This window comes from Bison bison, unplaced genomic scaffold (genome assembly GCF_000754665.1).
Source record: "Bison bison bison isolate TAMUID 2011002044 unplaced genomic scaffold, Bison_UMD1.0 scf7180017864518, whole genome shotgun sequence".
In the NCBI taxonomy this organism is placed as follows: Eukaryota; Metazoa; Chordata; class Mammalia; order Artiodactyla; family Bovidae; genus Bison; species Bison bison.
The window spans coordinates 13,748,552-13,776,178 of NW_011495071.1; the positions used below are offsets into that span (position 1 = coordinate 13,748,552).

The 27,627-nt window shown below is 52.2% G+C and overlaps 1 protein-coding gene across 1 annotated transcript in view; it reads right to left on the minus strand.

Annotated features, from left to right (window-relative positions):
- OTOG (otogelin) overlaps positions 1 to 27,466 on the minus strand; it is an 86,394-nt gene extending 58,928 nt beyond the window's left edge. The window contains exons 1-23 of the mRNA XM_010830664.1: positions 27,370 to 27,466; positions 26,872 to 26,932; positions 26,647 to 26,707; positions 23,422 to 23,497; positions 22,445 to 22,537; positions 22,123 to 22,277; positions 19,311 to 19,429; positions 17,653 to 17,858; positions 16,701 to 16,831; positions 16,331 to 16,437; positions 15,823 to 15,932; positions 15,291 to 15,419; positions 14,320 to 14,428; positions 14,004 to 14,050; positions 13,378 to 13,523; positions 11,053 to 11,185; positions 9,739 to 9,916; positions 7,657 to 7,781; positions 6,562 to 6,774; positions 5,754 to 5,946; positions 4,337 to 4,411; positions 4,057 to 4,100; positions 2,388 to 2,541 (exon numbers count right to left, since the gene is read on the minus strand). Of these exons, the coding sequence (XP_010828966.1) occupies positions 2,388 to 2,541; positions 4,057 to 4,100; positions 4,337 to 4,411; positions 5,754 to 5,946; positions 6,562 to 6,774; positions 7,657 to 7,781; positions 9,739 to 9,916; positions 11,053 to 11,185; positions 13,378 to 13,523; positions 14,004 to 14,050; positions 14,320 to 14,428; positions 15,291 to 15,419; positions 15,823 to 15,932; positions 16,331 to 16,437; positions 16,701 to 16,831; positions 17,653 to 17,858; positions 19,311 to 19,429; positions 22,123 to 22,277; positions 22,445 to 22,537; positions 23,422 to 23,497; positions 26,647 to 26,707; positions 26,872 to 26,932; positions 27,370 to 27,466 (2,762 nt within the window). The remainder of the gene's footprint in view (positions 1 to 2,387; positions 2,542 to 4,056; positions 4,101 to 4,336; positions 4,412 to 5,753; positions 5,947 to 6,561; positions 6,775 to 7,656; positions 7,782 to 9,738; positions 9,917 to 11,052; positions 11,186 to 13,377; positions 13,524 to 14,003; positions 14,051 to 14,319; positions 14,429 to 15,290; positions 15,420 to 15,822; positions 15,933 to 16,330; positions 16,438 to 16,700; positions 16,832 to 17,652; positions 17,859 to 19,310; positions 19,430 to 22,122; positions 22,278 to 22,444; positions 22,538 to 23,421; positions 23,498 to 26,646; positions 26,708 to 26,871; positions 26,933 to 27,369) is intronic.
- Positions 27,467 to 27,627: the final 161 nt, after the last annotated feature.

Below are 27,627 nucleotides of genomic sequence, written 5' to 3' on the forward strand. Positions count from 1 at the left end.
CTCCAATGCATGAAGGCAAAAAGTGAAAGTGAAGTAGCTCAGTCCTGTCCGACTCTGAGCAACCCCATGGACTGCAGCCTACTGGGCTCCTCCATCCACGGGATTTTCCAGGCAAGAGTACAGGAGTGGGGTGCCATAGAGTGCTTACTCTGTGCCATTTTCCAGATGAGGAAACTGAACCTCAGGGAAGTTAATTGGCCCACCCAGTAAGAGGTGGAATCAGGACACAAGCCTGACTCCAGAGTCCATGCTCCTAACCACTGTGCTACATTGCCTTGTGACCCCAGAGCCCTTGGCTCAGCATCAAGATGCAGAAGAATTGGGAGCAGCACAGAGAGCGCCAGATGCCTGCAGGAGCCCAGGAGCAATACACACACCCAGAGATTCTACGAAACACTAGGAGGGTGGCAGGGGGACCAGGGACCCAGAGGGGCCCAGGCAGAGGTTGTTACTTATCACTGGGAGCCCTATCCCAGCTCCCAGGAGAATGTTCCATGATGCCAGGAAGTGCCTGTCCTTCCTTTACAGTTGAGACTGTAGCAATTTCCCTTTGACAAGCCCCTGTGGAGTGTGGAAACTCCTCAGAGGGCATTTAGCGCAGAGCATGAGTCACTACAGCAAAGATGCCAGGAGCTGATAGGGGTTCAACACTAACAAGGGGAAGAGGACAAGGTTCTCTGGAGAACTTAGTGCGAGCAGCTCCTCACAGCTGTTGTCTTCATCAGATCTCACTAGAGTCCTGCACGGTGGGTGTTAACTGCCCTCAAGTCACAGAATGACCAAACTCAGGCTCATAAACATTAAGTGACTTTTCCAAGATCACATAGCTAGTGACAAACACTAAGCCCTCTGGACTGTGGATGCTCTTGGCACAGCACCAGGGCATGCATTGAACTTTGAGAGGCTTGGAGCAGAGGAAGAGGATTCAGGTACTGTCCGTTCAGACTAATCCTGCAAACAGCAGTGGGGCCTCACAGGCAAGAAGACTGTTGCCCAAGTGGTCATGTCACTTGTCAAAGGTCACCCAGCCCTTGGAAACCTTCACATCCTAGCCTACCCTTCACAGCCTGGGGATTGAAAAGGGAACCCCACTCTGGTTTCAGGATCTTTTGAGTTAAACTAATCCCTAATGTCAGGCATTGCTTTAGAGGCTTGCTCTTCAACGTATGGTCCCCAGACCTGCAACATTGGCACCTCGTGGGAGCTTGTTATTAATAGAAATGCAGAGTCTCAGGTCTAGGATCCTGTGCGAGTTCTCCAGACCTCACAGGGGTCCCTGGTGGATGCCTTTGTCTGGGAAAGGGCAGGCTCATGACCTATATCATGACCTCTGTGAAGGGGACTAGACCCCAGGCCTCCCAGAGCCAGCATGCTCTAACTGAAGGGTAGGGTTTGGACTAAGCAGAGTTGGATTCAGGTCATGGATCTTTGGGCAGACCACTTCCCTCCATCCAACCCTTGGCCTCAAATTCCTCATCTGCAAAATTGGAAAAATGATCCTCCCCCTCCTTTCTCCCAAGGATGCTCTGAGATTGAAAGACATCATTATACCAAAGTGTTTTATAAATAGCAAAACTCCAGCTGAATGTTCCCTCCCCTCTGCACACTAGAAGCCCTGATCCTCTTCTCACTTTCTCTGGCTGCCAGGCCTGGCCTGGGACTCCCAGCTGAGCACTGAGCTCTGCACAGGTGGAAGGACGCAGCCCCATGCTGCCAAGTCATGAGATGAGGCAACCAGCCATCTTCTCAGCCTAGACGAGCATCAGGAGTGGGCAGAGTGAGGCGCTGGGCCCTTGCAGTCACCTTGGCAAGCAGAACACCCATGAGGCAACCCATAAAAGTCAGGTAACCCATCACAGCTGTGATGGCAGCATCTCAGACACCTAGGAGGGAGACCGCTTCCACTGGGTGAGGCCTGAGCCCTAAACATGGTCAGAAATTTGCAGGGATGAAGGCTAAGAGCTAAACATGGGTTTCCTCTCATGGTCTTCAGCCCATGAGACCTCTAGGGCAGGCTCGGCACCCACCCATTGTGTCCTCTTCAGCACCTCATTTAATTCTCACAACCATTTCTTGAGGTAGCAGGTATTATTATTATTCCCATTTTTCAGATGAAAAGCTGAGCCTCAGAGGAGTGAGGCCCATTCCTTGTCTAAGGCCACACATTGGTGAAAAGCAGAGGGAGGTAGACACCACTCAGGCTTGGCTTCCCACCCTCCTGTTCTTTCTCAGATTCCTCACTAGTTATAATGCTGTACCTGGGCAGCCCTGGGCTAATGCCTCCCTGCAAGACTGTGTGCGGTTTTCTCTGCCCCTCACTCCACCCTGTGGTCCCTGGTTCTGCCAGCCTTTCAGGGATAGAAACCCAGGGCAACACGGAGACATACCCCTGAGGACAGGCGCATCCTGAGAGGCAGGGCCCGCGGGCTGGCACGCTTAGGTTCAGCAGCTGCTGCTCACACGTCCTCTCTCTGCTCAGCTCAGGGTCAGCATGGAGGTCGCTGCAGTTCACAAAGACCTGGCCCGCTGGGCAGGCAGCAGCTGGAAGAGGAGAGGGTGGTGCTGGCCAGAGCCTGGACCCTCAGAAGGATGCTTGCAACACCTGGGCCTGGGGTGGGTTCCTGGGAGGCAGAGGGTGGGGCGGGCAGGGAGACCTGGGGACCTGCATCTGGGGGATACAGGCAGAGATGGGGCTCTGAGGCTTTCTGCTGCCCTGGCTGCCCCTGAGGCATCCCTCGGGTTCCCAGGAGCACACGACTGTGGGCTGGAGTCGGGTGTTGTGCCACAACAGAACAACCACCACTCGTGCCACCACCAGGTGTGTCCTTTCACGGGTACTGCTCCCGGCCTGTCACCTGCATCTTCTTACTTAACCTGCCACAACTCTGCGAGGTATTACTATCCCCCATTTTCCCATATGATGGAGAGAAGCCACTTCTGCTTTCAAAAGACATGATAAAGAAAGAAGAAGCGTCCCAGAGGGACCAGAAGCAGAGCCAGGAAGCGGACAGCCATGCAGTGTGACAAAGTGGCTGCGAACGTTTAACAACAGGAAAGTCAACTTCCCGTTCACCTGTATTTCTGTGACATATACCCACTCTCTCTCCCAGAACCTTCAGTCAAGTCGGCCTTGTACACTTATACCATGAGAGTGATCTTTCTTAGGGAGATCAATAAAATGGGGCTGAGTTCTATGCCAAGCCTGGGATGGAACAGAGAGAAAGGGATAGACACAGGAGATGAGATAAAAGTCCCAAAGAGAAGAAACCTGAGGACAGGAACTACAGAAAGAAGCACTTTCAGGGATACACAGGAAATGTGGGAAGAACGCAGGCATCTAGGTTATACAGCAAGAGAGGAAGTGAAGGCTCAGAGCGGTGAAGTGAGCTCCTCAGGGCTGCACAGGTGGTGAGGGCTGGGCAGGATGTGGAGCCAGGGTATCTGAGTCTAGGGGCCCTGCTCTTAGCCACCTGCCATGTGATTGCTCTCTGATATTCTCTGTGCTGGTCTTCACACTTAGCAGCATCCTCTGCCCTCCAAGGCCCTCTCTGAGGGTTCCAGCTCCCTGCCCATCCAAGACACTCACCGGCCAATCCACCACTGTGTCATCCAGCATCCCCACCCCAACTTCCACTGCCTGTGAAGGTCTCAAAGACCCAGCCTATCCTCCCCACTGCTGTGACCCCCACATCCCACATGGGCTGGATACAGAGTCAGCCTCAGCAGACACGTGATGGTTCAGATGGAGGAAATCCAGGAGCCAGGGGAGGTCAGGACTGCCCAGATATCCCAGCTGGTCACCCCTGAGGGAGACAGAGTCTCGGCATCTCCTTGACAAGCAGGAGGGACAGCCTCTAGAGTGGAGCTGAGGTTGGGACAGGATCTCACAACGCCACACTCTAAGCTACAGCCTTTCCCGAGAGGACAAGGACTACAGTGGTTTGGCATGAGACCTGGGGCGGGCTCTCCTCGTCCTGGCCTGTCCTCAAGCTCCCAACCTTCGTTTCCCCCATCCCACCACCATGAAGGAGCCCCTTCCCTCCCAATCCCCCTTACCCGGGGCTCCGCTATCACAGCTCATGACTCCATCTTTGCAGTGGCTGCAGAGAGAGAGAGAAGCACTGGGGTCAGCCCACCCAGTCACTGCAGGGCCCAGAGACCCCGAGTCACTGCACTCAGGTCACTGCGGAGCTCAGACAGACAACCCACTGCTGTCTCTGGCTCCCTGCGCAGAGAGGGAGGCTGTCACTTCATGGAAAGTCCCACCCAGCTGCATTTTCTTTAGTCAGCAACTTCCATTTAAAGACAGGAATAGTAATACCGCTAGAAAGCTCACCAGTGGCCCAGAGTTGGGACATCGCTGTCTCCAGGGGGATAATCCATTCCTTGGAAGTGGCAGGAGCACTGGTTCCTATAAAAGCCGGGAACGGAGAAAGGTGAGGTGACTCCGGAGTCAGGGCAGGGACCACCGAGGACAGGGACCCCGCCCTGCAGCCAGCCAGGGGCATTCACACCCAGCATCTGCTCTGAAGCTCAGTGCCTATACCACACGGGTGGTTAAAATATTTTGAACATCAGGCTAGGCCCCCCTTTCTCTTCCTTACAGGGGATCTGTAAAGTGGGGATCCTTACGTGACCCTTTTCATAGGTTCCTCTCTGTAGGTCATTTGAGGGCAAAGACTGTGTTTCCTCCTCCCATACCTCAAACAGCTGGTTACAGCCAAGTGCAGGCTTTGGAGCAGAGCAGTTGAAGGCTGGACAGGTTGTCTGTACTCATCCAACCCCAGTGTTCCTCACCATCTTCTCCCTCCCTAACTCCTCCTCCATCCCACATAACCCTCACAGGCTCCCCTCGCTCACAACACTCAACCTCAAGGGGTGGGGGCACGGCACACATCTGGATCTCAAGCGAGGACTCCAGCTCAGAAAGGGCTCTGAGTGAATCAAATATGTCCCCCATCATTCATGGTGATGTCCCCCACATTCAGTTGAATGTGATACCATTTTACAAATTAAAAAAAAAAAAAACAGGCCTGGAGGGGACCAGGGGTCTTGCCAGTCAACCCTGAGATCTTGTGAGGTCACCACCTCCCAACTGCCCCTTCCACTCTGCCCTCCAGCCGCATGGAGAACGCCCACAGCCAGGTCTCAGGGTGCTCCCCGAGTCCCCTTTGCCTGGAGTACTCCTTCCTCAAATCTCCGCTCACATGCCACTCCTCAGAAAGGCCTTCCTCCTAGGTTCACCTCATGTGACAAAAGAGCAACCCCTCCCTCCCCAGGATTCCCTGGGCTCGCTCAGCTGTATTTGGCGATGTAGCTCTTGTTACTACCAGATCCGTTAAGTTTCTGTTTATTTGCTTATTTTATCTGTCTCACCACCTAGAATATGAGCTCTTGTGAAGTCAGGATTCTGTTTTGCTTGTTGCTGAATTGTCTAGAAATGCCTGGAACATACCAGATCAATCAAGATGTGTGGAAGGAGAGGGGAGATGAGGGCAGAGACCCTCTCTGCTCTGTGGGGTTGTCCTGTTTTGTGGCAAAGTCAGACTGGACCCAAGAGCCAGAGTTGGGGAGAGAGGCCTGGGTGGGAAGTGGGGAGGGTGTCCGATAAGCCCAGCTTATCCTCCAAGGCCTGCCCTGTGACTGAGGTGAAGTAGGCACAGGAGAGGCCCAGGTAGGTACCCAGTTTCATATGCTCTGGAGACCCCCAGCTTCACTACCCCCTGACACAGAGCTCAAGCCAGCCTCCTCACCTGGGGACACAGAGGTCAGCCTGGGTGTCCAGATAGGTGTCTGGTGGGCAGGCACAGCCCTCCACACACTCGTCCCCGCTGAGGTCACTGCCACCATCGACCCCACAGGCCTCAGGGCCAGCCAGGTCCTGGCAGGTCTGTCCACACGGAGCCACACACGGGCTGTATTCCTTGGTGGCCTCACAGGACAGCGCTGTAGTGAGAAATATGACTGTGCTTTGCCTCCCTCGCACACCCACAAGTTTGTGGAGTGGGGTCACCATCATAAAGAAGAGAACCAAGAGCCAGAGAAGTTAAGACAGTCGCCCAAGGTCACACAGCAGGTCAAGGTTACAGCTGGGATTTGAACCCAGTCTGCCTCCCACTGTCCCAGAAAGGCAAAGCCACAGAGGTAGATCCCATCTCCCAAGTTCAGCCTGGACTCTATCATTGGCATTTCCTTCTCTCTGCAGGGCATTCCTCTTAGGTAGTGATTTTGTGGGGGGAGTGGAGGTCGTCCCCTGATAGTCTTGCACTCACCCCATCACTCACACATAGACACACGTACACAGGTGTGTAAATACACACACACACTCTGCCTCTCTCACTTCCATGGGCTGTGAAGATCAACTGTGCTCCCTCCAGCATCCTCTCAGGGCCCTTGACTTGGGGCTGCCCTCTCTTTACCTGGCCACCAGCCCACTCCCTGGGGTCTCCCACAGCCAGTCAGGGGGTGGGGGCAGGTGGAAACTCAGATCTGGAGCTCCGGCTCCTCCAGTGCCCTCACAGGGGCACACAAGCATGGGACACACAAGCATGGGGTGCTCACCACAGCCTGGCAGGCGGGCACGGAAGTCAACGGGGAGCCCATGGCGCTGACACAGGTGGGCGTAGTGAGCCAGTGTGGCACACAGGCAGGGCTGCCCACAACGGCAGGCATCTCGGCGGCACTGCTCAAAGTAGGGCACGGGGCTCAGGTACGCGGAGCAGGGCGCAAACAGCTCCCCCATGAGCACGCTGCAGGCCTGCAGGGCAAAGGAGGCTGGAGACAGACGAATGGGCGAGGGTCAGGGGCCTGATTTGCCTGGTGCTCTGGGCCCCAGCTTCTCCCTCCCTCCCCACAGCTGCGGGGACTGTACACAGGAGTGTGTGTGCATGTGTGTATGTGTATATATGTGCAGTATGTATGTGCGTGAACATGTGCAGGCATTCATGCAATGCATTCCTCATGTCAGGAGTCACAGGAGTGGACAAAACAGGAAACAGGCAAAAGTCCCTGCTCTCGTGTAGCAGACATTCTGGGTTGGGGAGACCGTCCCTAAACAAACAGTAAATTCAAGGTGAAGAATCTAAGGAGAGAAAGTTGAGAAGGAAAATGGGGATTGCAAGGTGGTGGCAGAGGGGAATTGTGATTTTAAACCCAGTGGTTTGGAAGGCCTCAGTGGAAAGATGTTGTTAGACTAAAACCTTGAAAGAGGTAGAGAGTCAGGCATGTGTTTATGAAGAAAGAACATTCCAGAAGAATGGAACAGCAAGTGCAAAGAGCTGGAGAGGAGACAGACCAGGCTGGGTCAGAAGAAAGCAAGGAGGCCAGTGCTGCTGAGCTAGGTGCAGGGTGGGTGCGGGGAGGAGGTGAGATAAGGGGGATGGGAGGAGAGTGCAGGGCCTGGCGGGGCCACTGTGAGGACCTGGACTTTTGCCCTGAGATGGGGAAGCCAGTACAGATGTGTGTGCAGGTGACGGGGTAGAACGTGAAGTTTGCTTCTGCCTGATCCTCACCAGAAGGGAAGGCCCATCCCCTCCCCACAGCTCCTCCTTTCTGATCACTCCTACCCAACGTGGGCAACATCCTCACGCCCAGGCTCCCATCTCATCTCTCTCAAACCAATCCTACCCACCCGCACCCCGACCCCAACCACCTCACCGGCTTGCAGATGCACATCGCAGGGGTCCAGCCGGGAGCCAGAGACCAGCGGGGAGCAGGCGGACAGCGTTTTCCAAGAATTGCCAAAGAGCTGTGGAGTGCTCTCAGGCACACCCACTGGGGACCTGCAGCCATGGTAGAGCCACATTCACACACTGGCCCATGCACATCCAAGTGAACACACAGCATACACCCAGGTAAGCATCCACCTGCTCATGTACACATGCGTGTGCACACACACACAGAGGCAAGCATAAAGCATGAGCACCCATATTCCGATGCATGCGTACCCTCCCAAATATATAACATTCATAGGTTCACATATACCACCTGCACACACACACACACACACACACACACACACAGCACAAATATATACAGACACGCAAACAAAAAGGAGATCTATGCAGACACATTCAAACACATACAATTACAAATGTGCAGGCATACATATACGCATCACATTTAACAGGCTCCATATGGGTTTGAGGCCATACACTAGCTCACACTCCCTACCCACCCTTGGGTCTTCATGTCAGAAAGAGATAAACAGGGACACCAAGAACCAAACTTCACTGAGTAAGGACTTCCTTCACCCTCCTCCATGGACAGTTCCCCCAGACTCCTTTTCCCTCCCTCTCTCTCCAGGTGGGAAATAGTCACACAAGGGGCAACAAGGGGCAGGAGATACTCAAGTTTCCTAGATATCATCAGTCTCCAAGGGTTACTAAATTGGGTGTAGATGGTACAATGGCCAAAGGTCATAGGTCCGTGAGGGGCAAATTCCGCCTGGCGCCCACCACATACACATTCCTGCTCCAGAACATTGAGAACACAGGTTACACAGAACACCATTTCCACCCAGGATTCACGGCTAGGAGTATGGCAAGCAGCACACACACTAAATAAACATGGTCTGCTCCCCTCAATTCTGACCAGGTGTCCTGACACCAGGCAAGGAGCTGTCCACCAGGCAAGGCAGAGTAGGATCCTACATTTTAAAATGTACCTGCATGGAAAAGCTCTCAAGTTTTTTGTATTCTTGATTTTCCAAACAAATTCTCATTTCTGGCTGAAGAAAGACTCTCACGTTTCTTTCTACATCACCCAATGCGTGTAACTTGAAGGACTGACCAGAACCTCCAGCCATCAAGATCAATCATTTGTTTTCCTTTCTGGAAAGTCTGACTTTTTCTGTCCCCTCCCAAGTTCCCAAACTACGTTCATGCCGAGGAGTCAGCATTTTAACAAGCTCTTGGGATGACTCTTTGGCACAAGAAAGACTGTGAACTCCTGCCTTAAAGAAACACGTGCTGTGCTTAATCGCTCAGTCCTGTATGCCTCTTTGCGACACCATGGACTGCAGCCCCGCAGTCCATGTCCCCTGTCCATGGGGATTCTCCAGGCAAGAATACTGGACTGGGTTGCCCTGCCCTTCTCCAGGGGATCTTCCCAACACAGGGATCAAACCCAGGTGTCCCGCGTTGCAGGCGGCTTAATTGACTGCGCCTCCAGGGAAGCCCAAGAATACTGGAGGGGTAGCCTATCCCTTCTCCAGAGGATCTTCCAGACCCAGGAATCAAATCAGTCTCCTGCATTGCAGGTGGATTCTTTACCAGCTGAGCTACCAGGGAAGCCCTAAAGAAACAAATTTAAATGTAGAGGAATAAACAACCAATGATGCATATTTTGCACAGTGAGAACCCATGGGGGTTCTGGAGAAATATTAGACAGTGTCCAGGTGCATATCTTCGGAGAAGGCAATGGCACCCCACTCTAGTACTCTTGCCTGGAAAATCCCATGGGTGGAGGAGCCTGGTAGGCTGCAGTCCATGGGGTCGCTAAGAGTCGGACACGACTGAGCGACTTCACTTTCACTTTTCACTTTCAAGCATTGGAGAAGGAAATGGCAACCCACTCCAGTGTTCTTGCCTGGAGAATCCCAGGGACGGGGAGCCTGGTGGGCTGCTGTCTATGGGGTCGCACAGAGTTGGACACGACTGAAGTGATTTAGCAGCAGGTGCATATCTTAAGGGCCCCGCCTCCCCCTCTCCTTCCGGTTCCGGGGCCCAGGGCACATACAGGAAATCGTCCTGCGTGTTGCCGTTGAAGGTGCCGCAGAGGCCCACGGTGTCCTCCACCCATCGCTGGTCCACCTGCAGGTAGAGCCGCAGTCCTTCGCGGTCGTAGAGCACCCGCACACCCACATTGGTCCTCACACGCAGGAACACCGAGGACAGCCTCCGGATCTCAAAGGCGTCTAGGCACAGAAGGAGAAGGGATGTAGGAAGTTCGGACAAGATCACCCCATCCACCGCCATCACCTGCATAGCCCACACTCACCCCATACCCAGCCCAGTCTTCACACACAGTCAAGCTCTGCCACAAAGAAGTGAAGCTCTGGGTTGGTTTGGGGAGCTCTGAAGAAATCCTGGTCAATGATGAAATCAGGACCCAGGGGTAAGCTACTGGAGCAGCCCCAGATGAGAAATTTCTTGCCTCCCTAAGCAGTTGGTATGTTTCTTTCTCTAGCAAAAAAGAATTCTGTAACTACCCGTTTTTGGTTTTGTTTTTTTCACAGTGGCCACCAGGAAGTTGAAAATATGATTTCAGATTCAATTGTAGTAATTTTAAAATTTAGATTTAGTTGTAGTGAATTTCACATCTTTTGTGACTTGCTTTTTTTTTAAACCTCTTTACACCCCTTGTATCTTCACTCTTCTCAGCCTTGAGCCCTTACTCTTTATTTTTTCTTTTTAGTTTTTTTGATGCTATTTTATTTCTTAATCATTCTGCCATTTTTGTTAGATTTTGTGGTTCCTACAAGCTATCACAAAGTCCTTGTGAAATCAGAAAGGATAATAATAGAGTGGAAATGGAAGCTGCTGCTGCTAAGTCACTTCAGTCATGTCCAACTCTGTGCGACCCCATAGACAGCAGCCCACCAGGCTCCCTGTCCCTGGGATTCTCCAGGCAAGAACACTGGAGTGGGTTGCCATTTCCTTCTCCAATGCATGAAAGTGAAAAGTGAAATTGAAGTTGCTCAGTTGTGTCCAACTCTTAGGGACCCCATGGACTGCAGCTTACCAGGCTCCTCCACCCATGGGATTTTCCAGGCAAGAGTACTAGACTGGGGTGTCATTGCCTTCTCCGGGAGATGGAAGAGAGCTCCATTAATATCCTTAAGTTAGGAGAAGCCATCATACTGCCATGAAACCCACTTCAGTGGGGACAGAGACAATTCTACAAGTCCAGAGTCCATGTTCCTGGGACCAAGGTGTCCCCTGGCCTGATTCACCCAGTACTAGAATGTGAGCTCCTGCCCATATATCAGTGCTTTGCCAGAAGAGCCTGCGCTGCTAACTTTCAGCCAGCTCTTGTCCACCAGGGCCGTACCGTCTGTGTAGGGTGGGGTGACCTTGTACTGGTCAAACAGAAGAACATCCCCTGCTTGGGTCAAGGTCACCTGCCTCCGAGGGTCCTGATGCAGAATCACTGACACTGACTGGACACAGACTCCGTCCTGGTTCTAGTGAGAGAGGAAGGCCAAATGGGAAGGATTAGTCTGTCTCCCTGCTGATCCCAACAGAGCCCTCCAAGGCAGGGATGTCAGCACAGTTTGAGGCCAGGGGCAGGCTCCTCACAGTGTCAGAGACCCAAGGGACATTAGGGGTCCTCTAACCAAATGCTCTGATCTGGGGAATGAGAAGGCAGAGGCCCAGGCTGGAGAAGGTTAGTGGCAGAACTAGGATACTACAAATAAAAATGGTGGTCAACCCTCAGGCCATGACACAGAGCAGAGCTGGGCCCCAGATGGCTCAGAGTCCAGTCTCTGAAACACTGGCCTCCCCCACTTGACTGCAACCCAGGATTTAATTTCGTCCTTTTATTGGTGTTTGTGTAGCTCTTTCCATGTGTCACACCCTGCGGAATATCAAGCTCCACTCATAAGCAGGCAGGAAATGAGCTAATATTCTCTGGGCCTCAGGGTCTCATCCCCGAAATGGGCAGTACACATTGGGTCCATTTATACTCCCCTTCCACACAATCATACATGATGAAAGTGATAGACATAGTCCCTGACCTCATGAAGAATACACACTCGTGAGGGATACAGATTTTAAATAAGGGATTACAAAGTTGGTTAATTATTGTGATCAGTGCTGAAAACAGGTATAGGGTGCTAACGAGACTTAGCCTGCAGAGATAGGAAGGGACATCTTGGCGAATGATAATAATAGTGTAAAAATAATCACAACAATAATATAACACATAGTAATACTATCGATACAATATTATTATAGGGCTTCCCCGGTGGCTCAGTGGTAAAGAATCCGCCTGCCAATGCAGGAGACAAGGGTTTGATTCCTGGTCCGGGAAGACCCCACGTGCATAGAGCAACTGAGCCCATGCCCCACAACTATTGCGCATGTGCTCTAGAGCCTGGAAACTGCAACTATTGAAGCCCATGTGTTCTAGGGCCTGTGCACAGCAACAAGAGAAGCCACTGCAATGAGAAGCCCGTGCACCACAACTACAGAGTAGCCCCTGCTCACAGCAACTAGAGAAAAAGCCCGTGCATGCAGCAATGAAGACCCAGCACAGCCAAACATTAAAAAAAAAAAAAAAATGCTCTAAGTCTACAAACAGTAAACGCTGGAGAGGGTGTAAGGAAAGGGAGCCCTCCTACACTGTTAGTGGGAATGTAAACTGATAAACCACTATGGAGAACAGTATGAAGGTTCCTTATAAAAACTAAAAATAGAACTACCATACGATCCAGCCATCCCACTCATGGGCACAGCCCGGGAGAAAACCATAATTTGAAAAGATACAAGCCTGTCAATGTTCATTGCAGCACTATTTACAATAGCCAGGACAAGGAAGCAATATAAGTGTCCACTGACAGAGGAATGGATAAAGAAGATGTAATACATATATACAAGGAATATTACTCAGTCATAAAAAAGAATGAAATAATGCAAGTTTCAGCAACACTGGATGGACCTAGAGATTATCATTCTAAGTGAAGTCAGACAGTGAATGACAAATATGATATCACTCATACGTGGAATCTAATTTTTAAAATATTATATAAATGAACTTAATTACAAAACAGAAACAGACTTTGAAAACAAGCTTACAGTTAGCCAAGAGGAAATGTGGCATAGAAGGAGGGATATATTAGGATCTTGGGATTAATATACACACACTACTGCATATAAAATAGTTAACCAACAAGGACGTACAGTGTAGCACAGGGAACTCTACTCAGTAATCTGTAATAACCTATATGGGAAAGGTATCTGAAAAAGAATGAATATATGTATATGTATAACTGGATCAGTATGCTGTACACCTGAACCTATCATAACATTGTATATCAACTATATTCCAGTAAAATTTAGAAAACAAAACCAGAAAGAATGACTCACTTTGCTGTACAGCAGAAATTAACACAACATTGTAAATCAAATGTATTTCAATAAATTAAAAAACAACAACAACAACAACAGCCAGGACAGGGAAGTGACTCAGCCAACAGATGTTCTGGAGCCAGAACCCAGTTTGCTGTCCCCTGGCTCTGCCCAGAAACAAAAGACAGCAGGGTGGGGCTGTGGGAGGCCCTGAGGCCGTGCCCTAAAGCCCCAGCCTCTCTAGGGGGCGGCAGTCAGGGGCAGCTGGCTGGCTGGAGCCTGGGGTCCCAGCCCTTAAACTTACCAGGCCACATGGGGCATTCTGCAGCGTCACTGTGAATGTGCCCGAGGAGCGGCTCTTGGCCAGGATGTACTGACACGTGGCGGGGAATGTGTAGCGGCGGCCGTCGAAGGTCGTGAAGTGGATGTCACCAGTCACTGAACACTCAGCTGAGGGGCAGAGAGAGGCAGCTGACCAGGGGGGCTGCCCCACAGGGAGTGCCTCTGCCCTGCGGCTCTGAGCACCCAGAGGAGACGGCACCCTGTCCTCAGGAATCGGGGGTGCCTGGAGCCCTGGCCCTCCCTTTGAGAGCCCCGGTCACTGGGGAGAAGCCCCCCAGGTCTGTCTGAAGGGAGACGCAGCTCTCCTCTCCTCTCCCTCTAACTGGAGACCAGGCCCTGAGCATGGAGGCCGGTCTTGGTCCAAGCCCCCTACACTCAGGAGGGACCCCATGAAAAACCCTCCCTGCCAGGGCAGAACAAAACCCTTCATCAGTCTGAGCAGTTCTGAGAACACAAAGAGGGGCAGGCGGAGCCAATGGAACTGAGTGAGTGCCCCACCCCAGCTGCAGGCCTGGCCCTCTGAGCTCCCCGGCCCGAAAAGCTGAGGGGCTGAGAGAAGGGGTGGAGTCCAAGTGGGGCCAGACGTACCTGGGCAGACAGACGTGCTGCACACCCACCTGCCCGCAGTGCATGTGCTGAAACACAGAGACCAAGGGAGTAGGGACTCACCCCTGCAGGGCTAGGATAGATGCTAGAGGGCTGCAGAGCTCCTTCCCAGCCCTCAGTCTTCCCAGCTCTAAAATGGGTGGTGGAGAGTCCACCCACAGAGTGGATCTGATGAGATCTGTGACTCAGAGGTGCTGAGTGAGTGCCCCAGGTGATCAGGCTCCTAGAGGGGTGGAGGGGTAGTCCTGATGGAAAGCCCCAGAAGTCACCGTTCCCCTCCCCAGCAGTAGACACAGACCAAGAATTGCAGTCTTCTTTCACCACAGAGCCAGTCGGGTACAGGGTCCCATGGAACTCACAGGGACACTCAGCCGGTGCCACACAGCCCCCATCCTCGAAGATCAGCCCTAGGGTGACAGCAAAGGCCCACTTAACTCACCTCCACTCCTGTTTACAAACCTTTCATAGCGCTCCAGGGCCTGTGATAAAAATCAACTCATCCACACTCTTTCACCACCCAGCTCATTTTCAAACTTTCTCCTGTATAAATGCATGGCTCAGGCCAGATCTGAGTCCCCTTTGAGCAAATAATCCCACCTCCAGACCTTTGCTCTGAGAACGACTCACCCCACACAAAGTGCATGCTGACTAGCTTCTTCTCTCCATCTCTCAGAAGCCTGTCACTGTATCTAGAATCAACTAAGGGGCCACCTCCTCCAGGAAGCCTTCCCTGATAATCTCTCCCCACAAATGAATTCCTGTATCTTTTCTTGTTTGAACTCCTGAGCTGGTCCTCACCATATTATGCCTCAGACTGGAGTTATATATGTAAGTGTCATCACTGCAACCAGACTCAGATTCCTAAAGTCAACAACTGTATCTTTATATTTTTTTATCTCATCCTCACCAAGCAAGCTCTGCACCATTAGATGTGCTGCAGATTTATACACCATGAAAAACAGTACACAGATGGAAGTTTAAAGAAATACATGTGTGATAAATGAATAAATGAATGACTGAATACCTTGTCCCCATCTACACACCTTAAAAAGCTCAGTCTCAATGAAACTAAATATCCTGATGAATCTTCAAGAGCCACGGCTCTGCCCCTACCCTTACCTCCCTTAAGCCATTCATTCACTCATTCATGTATTGTTTGTTCCTTCCTTCCTTCGTTCTACAAACAGACATGCTCTGACCCCTGGCTTCACGCTCATCTATGCCAGGCCAGAGAAATGCTGCCAGGCACCCACTGAACCACTAGCATACCATCAGGGCAGTAGCAGCCGTCCACACAGGCTATCTCGCTGTCCACACAGGATGCCCGCGGCTGGCAGGAGGCTGGGCAGCAGGCGATGCACTCGTTGTAGACAAAGGCCTTCTCCTTGCAGAGCACCGCTTGGAAGGAAGGCAGCATAGTACGGCCTGCCTGCTCCCTTCTGGCCCCAGTTCTGCCAGGACCCAACCAGGGCCTACCCAAGCCCTGGGGGCAGGGGGTGGGGGGCGGGGTAGGAGGGCTTTCTTGGTCCCAGTGGGAGCACCGGGTGACCAGGAAATTAGTGAGAGCCTGGGAGACCCTAAGAGCCACTCATTGCACTTGGTGGCCCCAGGTCAGTCCCTCCCTCTCTGAGCCTCAGTTTTCCCATCTGTCTCATGGGGATGGAACCTCAGGGCTTAACACTCCTGACCACTGTGGTTCTCAGCAGGACAGGACATTGACTTGAGGCCTGGGAATGCCACCCACAGCCCCAGGACAGAGCTTGTCTGTATCCCTCCCTGCCCACAATCAGGCTGCACCTACTGCATGACTGGAGCTGGTTCCTCCACCCCTGCAGCGGCCGACCTGCCTGGGCACATGCCCGGGCATACTCTGCCAGTGCCCGGCACCATGTGGCTTCATCGCCTGCTGATCTGTGCAGGGAAGCCGAGGATATAAGATTCAACCTGCAGCCAGCCCCCCAGCACCCAATGGAGTCTGCCAGGGCTCAGACTCTACAGCTGGGAAAGGTAGCCAGGGGAGGCAGCTAGGCAGACCCTAGACTGGAGGTCGGAAAATCTGGGCTCTCGTCTCAGCATTGGCCCTGACTGATGAGACCCAGGGGTGGTCAGGCCCCATTTATGGGCCTTGATTGAATGAGGACAGTCTGTCCCACCCATGCAAATACATAAGCATTTCAGAACTTTGTGAAGCATATCTGTTACTGCCTGGGATCATCAAGCTCAGTGGCCCACGTGCTGAGCCCCCGCCCACTACTGGGAGAGGTCTCCCCACAGCCCAGTACCACCCTCGCTCCTGGGCCCCCACTCACTGGCAGAGATCGCTGGTACAGCTGGCCATGAAGGGCAGAGGGCTGACGTAGGCATGGCAGGTGTCAAAGGGGGGTCGCAGCAGTGCCTCACAGCGGTCATACACACCCTGGGGTGTGGGCCAGGAGCCAGAGCTGGAGGCTGGCAGGGCCACACACGGCCCTCTGACTTCACCCGTCCCATGCAGCACCCCAACTTGGGCCCAGGGGAGAGAAAGAGGAGGATGGAGAGGAGACGGAAGGGGTGTGGACACCAACAACCTTGGTCCCCTGCAGCCAGTGACTTTCCAAGAAGTATACAGGAAACCAACCTAAGCCAGACACTAGGTGGGGTTAGGGGGCCAGAGTTGGGGGGTCAGCCCAGGAGCCACACCTGCATGGTTCCCGGGGTCTGCTGCAGGCATGGAGGGCGGGGCAGGGAGGAGGTCGTGGGACCTGGAGGCTGGTTGGGGGCCTCCTCCTGCCAGCTGTGCACGAACTCCGCCACATCATCCGTCAGCTTCCCTGTAGGGCAGAACAAACATGACCGCAGGTGGGGGCCACAAGGGAGGCAGGTGGAGCCGAAGAGATGCCAAGAGAAAGGCAGGGCGTTGAAAAACCAGCCTCATGAGCTACCATTCCGGTCTGCATTTCCCTACAGAGCCATTCTCCTGAAAGAGTTGTTTGGTAAGCATAGTCAAGAATGCTCAAGACCCTGAAGGTTCCAGGAAGTGGCTCCCTGCTGCTCTAAACTCAGAAAAGCAACACCATGCCATCGAGAGGCAATGAACGTATGAGTCTGAACAAGCTCCCATGCGTCTCTGAGCATGAGGTTCCCATGTGTGAACAGGGCAAACCATCCCCTTGTGAATTTATCGCTAGGACTACAAGAGACGCTATGGGTCAAGTGTTCAGTGTGTTGTGGCTGCTCATAGGTGGCACTTTCTCTCTGGCCAGAGTTGCTATGATTTGGTCTAAACTCTTCACTTTAACTTCCTGCCTCTCCAGCTGGAGCCTTTTTCTCCCTGGCTCCCTCTGGCCCCTGCACCCTGCAGTCCCCTCAGCCCCTCCATCCCCTAGACACCTTGCAGGGCCAGCGCCACCTGGCAGTGTCCATTAGATCCTCACGCAACCTAAGTAGAAATTCTCATTACATCTATTTCACAAATGAGGAAACTGAGGTCCAGAGTGGTTAAAACACAGTTGGAAGAGGCCTCTGACCTCCCCCCAGGTCTTTATACCATGACCCCAGGGTTCTGTGCCAAGTTCCTTCCCACTCCTCCCAGCCCAGCCTATCCCCCACCCAGACCAAAACCCCTTTGGCGGCCACCTGGCCTGCGCCTCACCATAGCTGGTCACCAGGTCATCCTGGGGGTCGGCATTGTTGTTCCCACACAGCCCATGGGTCCAGCCTAGGAACTCTGGACTCATTTTAATGTAAACAGCTGAGGTGCCATCCCAGGCAAGCGTGAAGGCCGACTGAAGCCGCACGAGGACATAGCCAGCAAGCAGCTGTAGACGCAGGTTCCCCATCACGTGAGGCAGCTGGAGCCTGCAGGATACAGCCCAGAGCTTCAGGGCGTCCACATCACCTCCCCCAGCCCAGGCCCTTCACCAGGGGACCACCATCCTCTACCCGCAGGACCCACCATGTGCACAGGATCAGCCTCACCCCCTGGCCACTGACACCACAGGCTTTAAGGTCCCTATTTTCCTTCCCCCTGACTTCTTGGGTGCTTGGAAGTCCACAGTCAGAAAGGGGTTTCCTTGGTTTTCAGAGTTTTAAAGTTGCTTTTCACAAGTACAATTTCCCTTGCTCTCTGGAATCACAGTGAAGACAATCACGGGATTTTGAGCACTAATAGTGGTAACTTTTTATACAAAAATTATTAACATATATTTTATTGATGGTGTTTCAATAAATAAAGGGCAGTTAGTCAAGCAGAAAATAATACTTAAAAAATAAAACTGCAATTTCCCTGGCAGGAATAAATCTTAGAGTGACTGAAATTGCCAGTTTATTTTTTTAGACAGGAGTGATGATATAAACAGACATCCACTTTGCTTATATTTTTGGTGGGAAGCAAGAAAGGAGTTGGAAGAGAAAAAGAAAAAGCCAAGAGAGAAGACAAACAGGACATGAAGGAAAGAGTTCAGGGCTCCAGCAATCTTAATATCCTCCCCTGTTTTACTGGCACAGACTCTCTTAGCCGATCTGGAATTTAGCAACATTAACACAGATGAAAATCCGGAGGAAAGCAAAAGGAGTGTCTAACCAGTCAGAGCCAGAACCAAAAGAGCCAGCTACCAAGGCTTCATTCACAGGGAAACACTGTGGATCTTCAGTTCTATACTCAGCACCAGAAAGCTTGGCTACCCCGTTTCCAGGTCTGAAGCAGGAAATGAGAAAGGGGAGAAGGGTCAGTGCAGGAGGGTCCCCCTAACAGCAAGATGAAGTGGCAGGGGACAGCCAAGGAAGGAGAGTTCAGTGAAGAAGAGGTGCAAGAAAGATTTCCGAAAGGACCATAGTCTGGAGCCTTTTGATGTAGGAAGCTGGGACTTCACCCCTTAAATAGTCCCTCAGTCATCCCTGAGGTCCCAACAAGGTAAGTGACAGTCAAATGACCCCATGCCATCAGAAAAGGGTGAAAGTGTGCTCAAAGTCTGCTCTGATGAGGTTTGAACTATATAGGATACATTCAGGAAGATTTCGTTCAACTTGTGGAAGCAAAAACCTGTTAATCATGCCTATACAGCTATCTGGGAAACTTCGCTCATTGCCTGAAAATGTATTGTCTGCAAACCCACAGGGCCTGAGAGTTCCAGAAAATCATGAGGGACTCGTCTCTCTGTAAGCCCAGCTGATCTGCCAGTATGTTTCTGCCATGGAGGTGGAGATTCTGTTTGCCCCCAGAAAACAACTCGAGAAGGGCAGATGCTCAGCCATCTCCCACCACCCACACCAGGGAGTAGGGGAGCTCAGGGCAGAAGGTGCTGGAGTTACCTCACGCCTCCACGGGTGACCTCCTTGGCCAGATGGATCTCCTGCTCGCCCGCAAAGAAGAGGCTGACAGACCTGGAGCAGGTGTAGGGGAAGGAGCCGCACTGCGGGGCGTTGTGCACCTGGGGGGGATTTCAGAGGCCACTGAGCAAGCTCCTGCCACTCACCTGGCCCCCAGCTTCGGCTATGGGCCCAGAGGCACCCTGTTGAGCTCCCACTAATGCTGGACTGCTGCCCGAGGCATGCCGAGCACCTGTCCTCTGTCATCTCTCCCGGTCCCCACAGCACCACAGGGAGGTCAGAGCTATCTTTACCTGCACCTCAGAGAGGAGGTGGCTCGTGCTCAGAGAGGTGAAGGGACACAGGTGACACGCACACAGCCAGGATTCCAATCCAACTGTGCTGTCTCCCTATTTCTGGACGTTTTTTTGTTTATCCACCCCAGCTTATCCCATCAGATTGAAAGCCCAGTTATACACTCACACCATCTCACACTCATAATGAACACAACACACATCTCAAATAGGTACATCAGAGGGCACTCTCAATGCTCACACTATAAATACACACTGCTACCACCACCCTGCTAGAGGCGGCTTAGCTGTCCCCTACACACACGTATCACTCCTGAGTTGCCTGACACATGCGTGTCTCCTCTGCCCCCGCTCAGACAGAACCTACACCTCCAAAGCCACAGCACCCAAGGAAAGCAGGCAGGGGCTCTCAGAGTTTAGGGAAAAGTCTGAAATGTACCTCTGCCAAATGTGAAAATCCATCCCATGAGTGAACAAACCTTCCACTAGATTATTGTTAAACATGGTTAGGCGGGCTGGAGCCATTTCAACTAAAAGTAGGACCTGTCAAAGCCATTCCATAGCCTAAATATTTTTCAAACTTTTGTGACCATGACCCATAGTGAGAAATATATACACATATAAATTAAATAAAACAAAAAGCTTTACAAAATAATATTCACCACTATTAATGTGCAAAGCATTTCTACAACATTTTCTATTTATATTCTCTTTTGTCTTTTTTTTTCACGCTGGTTATGACTTATTAAGGCTTCCCTGGTGGCTCAGAGGTTAAAGTGTCTGCCTGCAATGCGGGAGACCTGGGTTCGATCCCTGGGCCGGGAAGATCCCCTGGAGAAGGAAATGGCAACCCTCTCCAGTATTCTTGCCTGGAGAATCCCATGGACGGAGGAGCCTGATGGGCTACAGTCCACGGGGTCACATAGAGTCAGACACGATTGAGTGAGTGACTTGACTTGACTTAACTATGACTTATTACTTTTTCATTTCATAACTCATGAATGCGTGGCACCCCACTGGTCTAGGTAATCATAACAGATTAGTCACTCAGTCATGTCCAACTCTTTTTGACCCCATGAACCATAGCCCACCAGGTTCCTCTGTCCATGGAATTCTCCAGGCAAGAATACTGGAGTGGGTTGCCATTCCCTTCTCCCGGGGATCTTTCCAACCTAGGAATCAAACCTGGGTCTCGTGCATTGCAGGTGGATTTTTTTTTTTTATTTACCATCTGAGCCACCATAAAATGATACAGTCATGATTGTGATACCCATGATACTCTGAGGCGAAGAGGGTCAGGGTCCCCGGCCCATCCAGGACCTGGCCCCCAGACAGTCCCTTGGCAGGGCTATGCCTGAGACAGAAGGGGCACACCCAGCTGGCAGAGGGGCGACACTGAGCACCACGCTCTCCCCCATCTCCCAACCCCTCAGCCTAACTTCATGCTGGCCAAGGTGCCCTCCAGCACAGCAGCCTCCCCAGCTAGACTCTTCTCCAGGTAGAGACTATACCTGCAGGTGACTGCCCACTTGACACACAGGGTAAATGTGAAAATCAGATCTGTCTGACCATGAGACTGTGACTCTCACATGTGTTCATACTCAAGACAAGCTTTTACTGAGCATTAATCCAGGTACTGGGAACAGCAATGGAAAAGACATGGTCCCTGCCTAGAAAACTTACATCTGAAGAGGAGACCAACCCAGAAACAGATTTTTGTAAGAGAAACACAATGATAGGGTAATTGTGTGGAACTCTGGTTCCACAGAAAGGAGCCCCTGAGCCCACTCAGGAGGTCAGAGCATGCAAAAAGTCTTCTTAGAAGAGGTCACCCTAGGCTGAGTCACTCAGGACCTCTACCATTTCCTCTGTGGCACCACACTCTTTCTTATCTAAGGTTCATACCATAGCATCCGGTGTTCCTTTGACCTAGAGTGTTCTCCTGTCTGTACCCAACCCTTCACTTGTCCAGCTCTAATTCATTCTTCAAATACCAACGTAAATATCACTTCCTGCAGCAGGAAGCCCTTCCGGATCACCATCTTTCCCAATAGGCAAGGTTAGGTTTCCATCACATGCTCTTCTAACTATTTGACATTCTCCTCTATTGCACTCAGTGGCACTTGAAATGATTCATTTGACTTGATGTCTGTTTTCCCATTAGACCGTAAGTTACATGAGGACAGAGACCACATCTGTGGTGTTGTCCACAGGGCCAGCACCAGGCCTTGTGCCAGGAAAAGAGTACAACTATGCACTTAATAAATACTTGGTGAATGAGAGACTAAGTGAGTGAATGGCCAGGGGCAACCAGAAGTGAGTGGATGAGTGAGAACCACGGAACCTTCAGCTGCCTCCAGGTGCAGAAGCCCTGGGCAGGAGCTGGGAGGGTGAAGGAAAGCGCCAGCCTCTTTAACTCTGCCGAGCAGAGCCCAGGCCAACCAAGCCTTCAGGGCCTAGAGGAACCTTCCCGGACAGGCAGGGGGCAGTGAACACCTCACCTGAACTGAGAAGATCTGCCCCTCAGGTTCATGGTGCCCCACCAGAGTGTAGCTGCCCTTCCCAGACAGGTAGTAGTAGAGGCCATCAAACGTCTCCACGTGATGCTGTCCCCACGCCCGGCAGATGCTGTCTCTCTCAGGGCCAGCATTGTATACTGAGCCAGGGACAAAAAGGGCACCTCTGTGTAGCAGCAGTGGACACTGAGCCCAAGACTAGTGGGTTCGATGCCCACTCCCTCTAACCCAGACCCCTGAGTCTCAGGTCCACAGATTTTCTTAAACCTGTGGCCCCTCCCAGAGGCAGAATGGAGCCCAGACTCACCCATCTGGCAGCGCGGCCCGGTAGCATTGAAGCGCCTGCAGTCACAGAAGGCCGGGTGCACACATTCGCCCCCGTTGAAGCAGGAGAACAAGTCTGCAAGGGAGATGCAAGGCATCGCCCCATCAAGCTGAGAATGGCAGAAGCCATTGATGCAGCACCTCCGTCACGATGGGACTCCAGGCCCCCACTTCCCAGAGCGACATGGAACTCAGATCCCCATCACAGCGAGCCCCAACTTTCCTCAGGAGCTGGCTTTGATGGGGGCAGGAGCAGGGTGCCTCAGACAGCTGCCCCACCCTCTCCCTAATAGGCTGTGAAGTCTGAGTACTGACCTTCGGTATGTATCAACGGCCCCAGGCCAGTCCCACCTAGGCCTTCAGTTTCCTAAGCTAAAAGTTCTTGGCCACCAGGCAAGGCATCAAAGCTGTGAATACGGCGCATGAGGGGTGAGCAGGAGCCTGCCCAGAGCTTTTCATGGACTGCTCTTCCTCATCGCTCCATAATCTTAGGGGAAGAGTCCATAGTGTAAACCAAGGAATGCACTTGGAATGTAGTAGAAAGGAAGGCCTCAGAGGATGAGAGGACAAAGCAGAGTGGCATGTGGCAAGGAAGGGAGCCATAATGTGAGAAGAGGGACCACAGACAGAGACCAGGTGAGGGGAGAGGCCACAAAATAGTAGAGAGAGGCTACAGACACAGAGTGATATCCAGGGGGAAAACCACCACTAAATAAGAAGCTCAACCTCACTGGAGTCAGACAGTGTGAAGGGGGACAGCCACAGGGGCATGGTCGTGAGACCAGGACACTCCTCAGGCAGGAAGGAGAAAGCAGAGTAGAGCTGGACGCTGGGGCTGGGGACGGTGGAAAGAGACCCCCTGCAGGGAAAAGTGGTCCCAGGAGGCCCCAAGACAAGCCCCGGGCTTCCCTCACAGGCCTTTCTGCCTCCCACGAGCCCCAGGGAAGGAGGGGCACTTACAAGACGGTGCACATTTGGCCCGATGGAGCCGCCTTTCCCAGGAAGACATGGCCAAGGAGTCCAGGACTTCAGCTTCCTCCTTTTACAGACAGGAGACGGAAAATAATTCAATCAAGGGCTGACCTCAGGGATGGCGGGCTTCCTGGAGGTCACAGCCCTTCCTGTTCACTACCTGGAGGGAGACAGGCCCTCTGCTGCTGGGTGCCCCAGTTACCCAGCCCACCTCTGAGAAGCCTGGAGGCAGGATTTTCAGGTGGCGTGAGGCCTGGTTTACACCCTCCAGAGTGGCATCTCATTGGCAGGCTGGGGAGGCCTGTAGCCTGAACACAACCCCCTCCCCTCCATGCTCCAGTGTCCCCTGGCCTCTCCTGACTCCCTCCCTAGTAAACCTTTGTATGCTCCACAGCCCAGCACAAAACCCTCTTGTCTGGAGAACAAACACAACACCTCCTCACTACAGAAACCACACGGGCCAGAGCTCAGAAACAAAGGCAGCCCCTCAATCCTGGGCAGGGGAACATCCCCCACCCCAACTCAGCCTTTTGGGCTCTTCTATCAGCAAAAACAATGCCTCACGGATCACAACCCGTCGTTGGAACTCGTCCGAGTCAGAACTCTCCCCAATACCACACACCTGAGGACCCGCTGAGATCCTGTTTTCCAGACCAGAAGCCCCATCCCATGGTCTCTTGAGATACGAACATCTGAAATCAGGACTTCCCCGAACATCATTTCACTGTGTTCAGTCCCTCTCAGAACTCCAGCCTGAGGGTCTGAAGTCACCTAGGACCGGGACCCTTGGCACAGTAGGATCCTCAATCTCAGGGCCTAAGTCCTCTCATTGGAACACCTTCTGGGACTGGGGGCCCAGCTTGGCCCAGGTACAGGGAACACGTGCTCACAGGGCTGACAAGGCATGAACCACACTGAGGGTGTTTGTCTCATGTATTTTCTCCTCACTGTCACCTCTTCATCCCTGGGCTAAATCCCCAGCGTCTCGCAAAGACTAGGAACACAGAAGTATTCAGAACCCTTGGTCCCTGGAGCCCAACCCCAGCTCTTTGTCCCTCCTGTGGGTTGTACTTCTCCACCTCCTGCCTGGCCTGTGCTGCAACGAATCGAGGCCATTTCTGGAGAAGAATTTTAAATCCTTTCCAAATGATTCATCTTCAGTATAGATGGGGAGTTCTTAATCATTTTTATGCCATGAATCCCTCTGACAATCTAGTGATGATTATGGGCCCCTTCTTGCAACAGATGTTTCTAAATATGTAAAATAAAACATAATATTATAAAGGATATCAAACATATTGCAATGCAGTGATCAAATATTTTATAAAAATGAGTAATGGTAATATTTGTGCTTTTTTATTAATACATTAAATCACAGGACCAAGCGACAGGCCATACCACTGCCAGCATGCAGGAGCAGTGAGCATAGATGCGATCTGGAGACAGCGACAATTGCAAGCTGAGAGCAAAATACCTGTGATTTCTACTAATGAGAGTCACAGACACTGCTAATATTCTGTGGTCTGTAACATCTAGCAGTAATTAAAGGGAAGACTAAATTTCAGTTCCATTGAGGTTTCCATAAATAACAATGCATTTTTCCCCCCATCCAAGTTCATGGACTTCTGGTCTACACCAGCAATTCTCTGGAGAATGGCTGAGCTCTATAGAGTGAGGCAGCACAGAAATGAAGGGTGGTGAGCTACTGGTCTGAGACCTCCCCTTCCCTTACTTAAGAGGGCATTCCAGGCAGAAGCCTTTGAGGGATCCCCAGGTTCACTTTTTAAGTAGCCTGATTCCTGCCCAGCCTCCTCCAACTCCAGTTGCCTTTAAGGAGGGCCATTCTAACCCCTTGTTTGTTCTAAGGAGTAATGTGAGAAACCTACTGGGGTTGCCTGGTCTGGATGATTCTCCAAGGAAAAGAAGGGGAGGCCTACCCTGGAATCCAGCAAGGAAAGAAGCCCTCTAGGGGAATGAAGTGCTTGGGTAGGAGGATCATTACGCCACTAAATTACAGAGTTGGACACGACTGAAGCGACTTAGCAGCAGCAGCAGCAGCAGAACATGCTAGCTAGAAGACCTTGCTCTGCCTGTGCCCTGAGGGCCCGGCAAACCATCCACCTGCCTCAGTATCCCCATCCATAAAAAGAATGATGAAAACATTTTAAAAATAAAATAAAAACTAAATAAAAAGAATGACGACATTATCTTTCAGTTCAATCTGGGGCCTGGAGAAATGGGAAAAAAAGATACAAAACCCCCACATAATCCAGACATTCAAAAGTAAGCATGCCTCCTCCTTCCTTGGGATCTTCATATCTATTTCAAAAGGGCAGGTATTTGGGACACATTGTTTTCTATTTTAAAAGATGCTTCCATCCTGCTGGCACAAAGAGCTCCCCAGAGCGGATCCCAAGGGCCAGGGTGTGTAAACTGAGGCTCAAGATTCTCTGGGAACCTGATATCGGGTGGGCTGTATTTGTATCATGTTTGTGGTTGTAGAGAGGAGACAGACGCAAGCCAAGACTAGAAAAGGAACCTGAATCACTTGATCCAGAGACCGACCAAAGTTTGGCAAAGAAAGAAAAGCACCACCTCTTCCTAAAGTACAGAGGATCTGATGTATGACAGAAACCCACAAAATTCTGTAAAGCAATCATCCTTCAATCAAAAAAATTTTTTTAAAAAGTAATAAAGCACAGAGGACCTGGGGAGGGTGGGCAACAGGGAATGGTCAGGACTTAGAGGATGGCTCTGCTTTTCAACCAACCCTTCCTTGCAGGCCTCACCAGAGGGCCTCAAAGCAGCATCGCTGGGGATGCTCAGGGGATGAAGAGGGACCTCTGACAGGGTTTAGGCCAGGCAGGGAATAGAGAACTCCACTCTCCCAAACCCTCATCTTCCCGCTTTCACCCAGGAAAGGAAAGAACTGAGCTGTCTCCTGACGGCGACTCTGTGCCCTCTTCCTCTATAAACACAATTTATAAATAAACAAAAGTTGGCTATAGGGCCCCAAGAGATTAGGAAAGTGGAAGCAGAAATATCCTATAAATTTGCATTCTTCAGACACATACTAAGAATCTTGTTGGTCCCCTTTTGAATAACTGTAGAAACATACTTCCTGCCACCTACAGAGCTCCCAGACAGCCTCAAACCCAGACAGAAATAAGCCCCTGCCCAGTGAAGTGACCCCTTCCCCAGGCCTCCCCTTACCTGGCCTCCCATCACCGTGGTAGCATCCCCTATGGCAAGGACTGCCTCCTGATGGCTGTGGCTAGGTGAGAAACAAGCCTGGTGTGGGTGAAGGGAGAGGAGTGGGCCATGCCCCCCCACCATCCCAGGCCCATCCCGTCCCCTGTGCTAACCCCTGAGGTCACCCATGCCAGGAATGAAGATGGAACCAGTGAGCGGGGTAGCTAGCAGTTCTTGCCTACTCACCTGGGATCCTGGGCTGGCTCAGGCTGCAGCTCTGCATTGCCTCGGGGTGTGGGTGCTGCGGCTAGGGGGTGGGGGGATTACTCTCCACTCCTTATGCCTCCCACCCCTTCTCACCCCGTTCCCCACCTGCTGGGAAGCCTCTCTCATACCTGCATCACCCCCATTCTCTCTCCCTGCAGCCTTCTCAAATCCTTTCTCCCCCTCCGTGGGGTCTCTTTTCCAACAAGGGTCTCCCTCTTCCTTCCCACTCTCTGTGCCCCAGTTCTCTCTGGTTCCCCCTCCTTGGATCTCTTCCACGTTGCCCAGCTTGGAAGCCATTCCCCTGACTGCGGCTGGCCTTTCTTTCCTTCTGCGGTCCCTCTCCCTGGACCCACTCCCTGGCTGTCCCCCTGCCCTCCCTCAAACCTTCTTTCTTTACCCTCTCTCCAGCTGGCCCAGGTCTGTCGCTCTAAACGTTCTCCCAGGTTCCTGGCCTCCCCTAGTCCACACCCCTCTCACCGAGAGACTGCAGTGGCGGAAACTCCCCTGCCGGCTCACCCCGGGGCAGCCAGACGCAAGCTAGGAGCAGGCAGAACACTGGCGCCGGGGGCCCCATAGGGGCGCGCGGGGACTGGGAAGCTGAGCGCAGGACCAAGTCCGAGTGCCTCTCCCGCGAAGGCAGAGCCACACCTCCACTGGTTGGAGGCCGCCGGGCCTCTTGCTCTCTTGCCCCAGGATACCCTTGGCTCCGCCTCCCAGGCACTTGGCTCCGCCCCG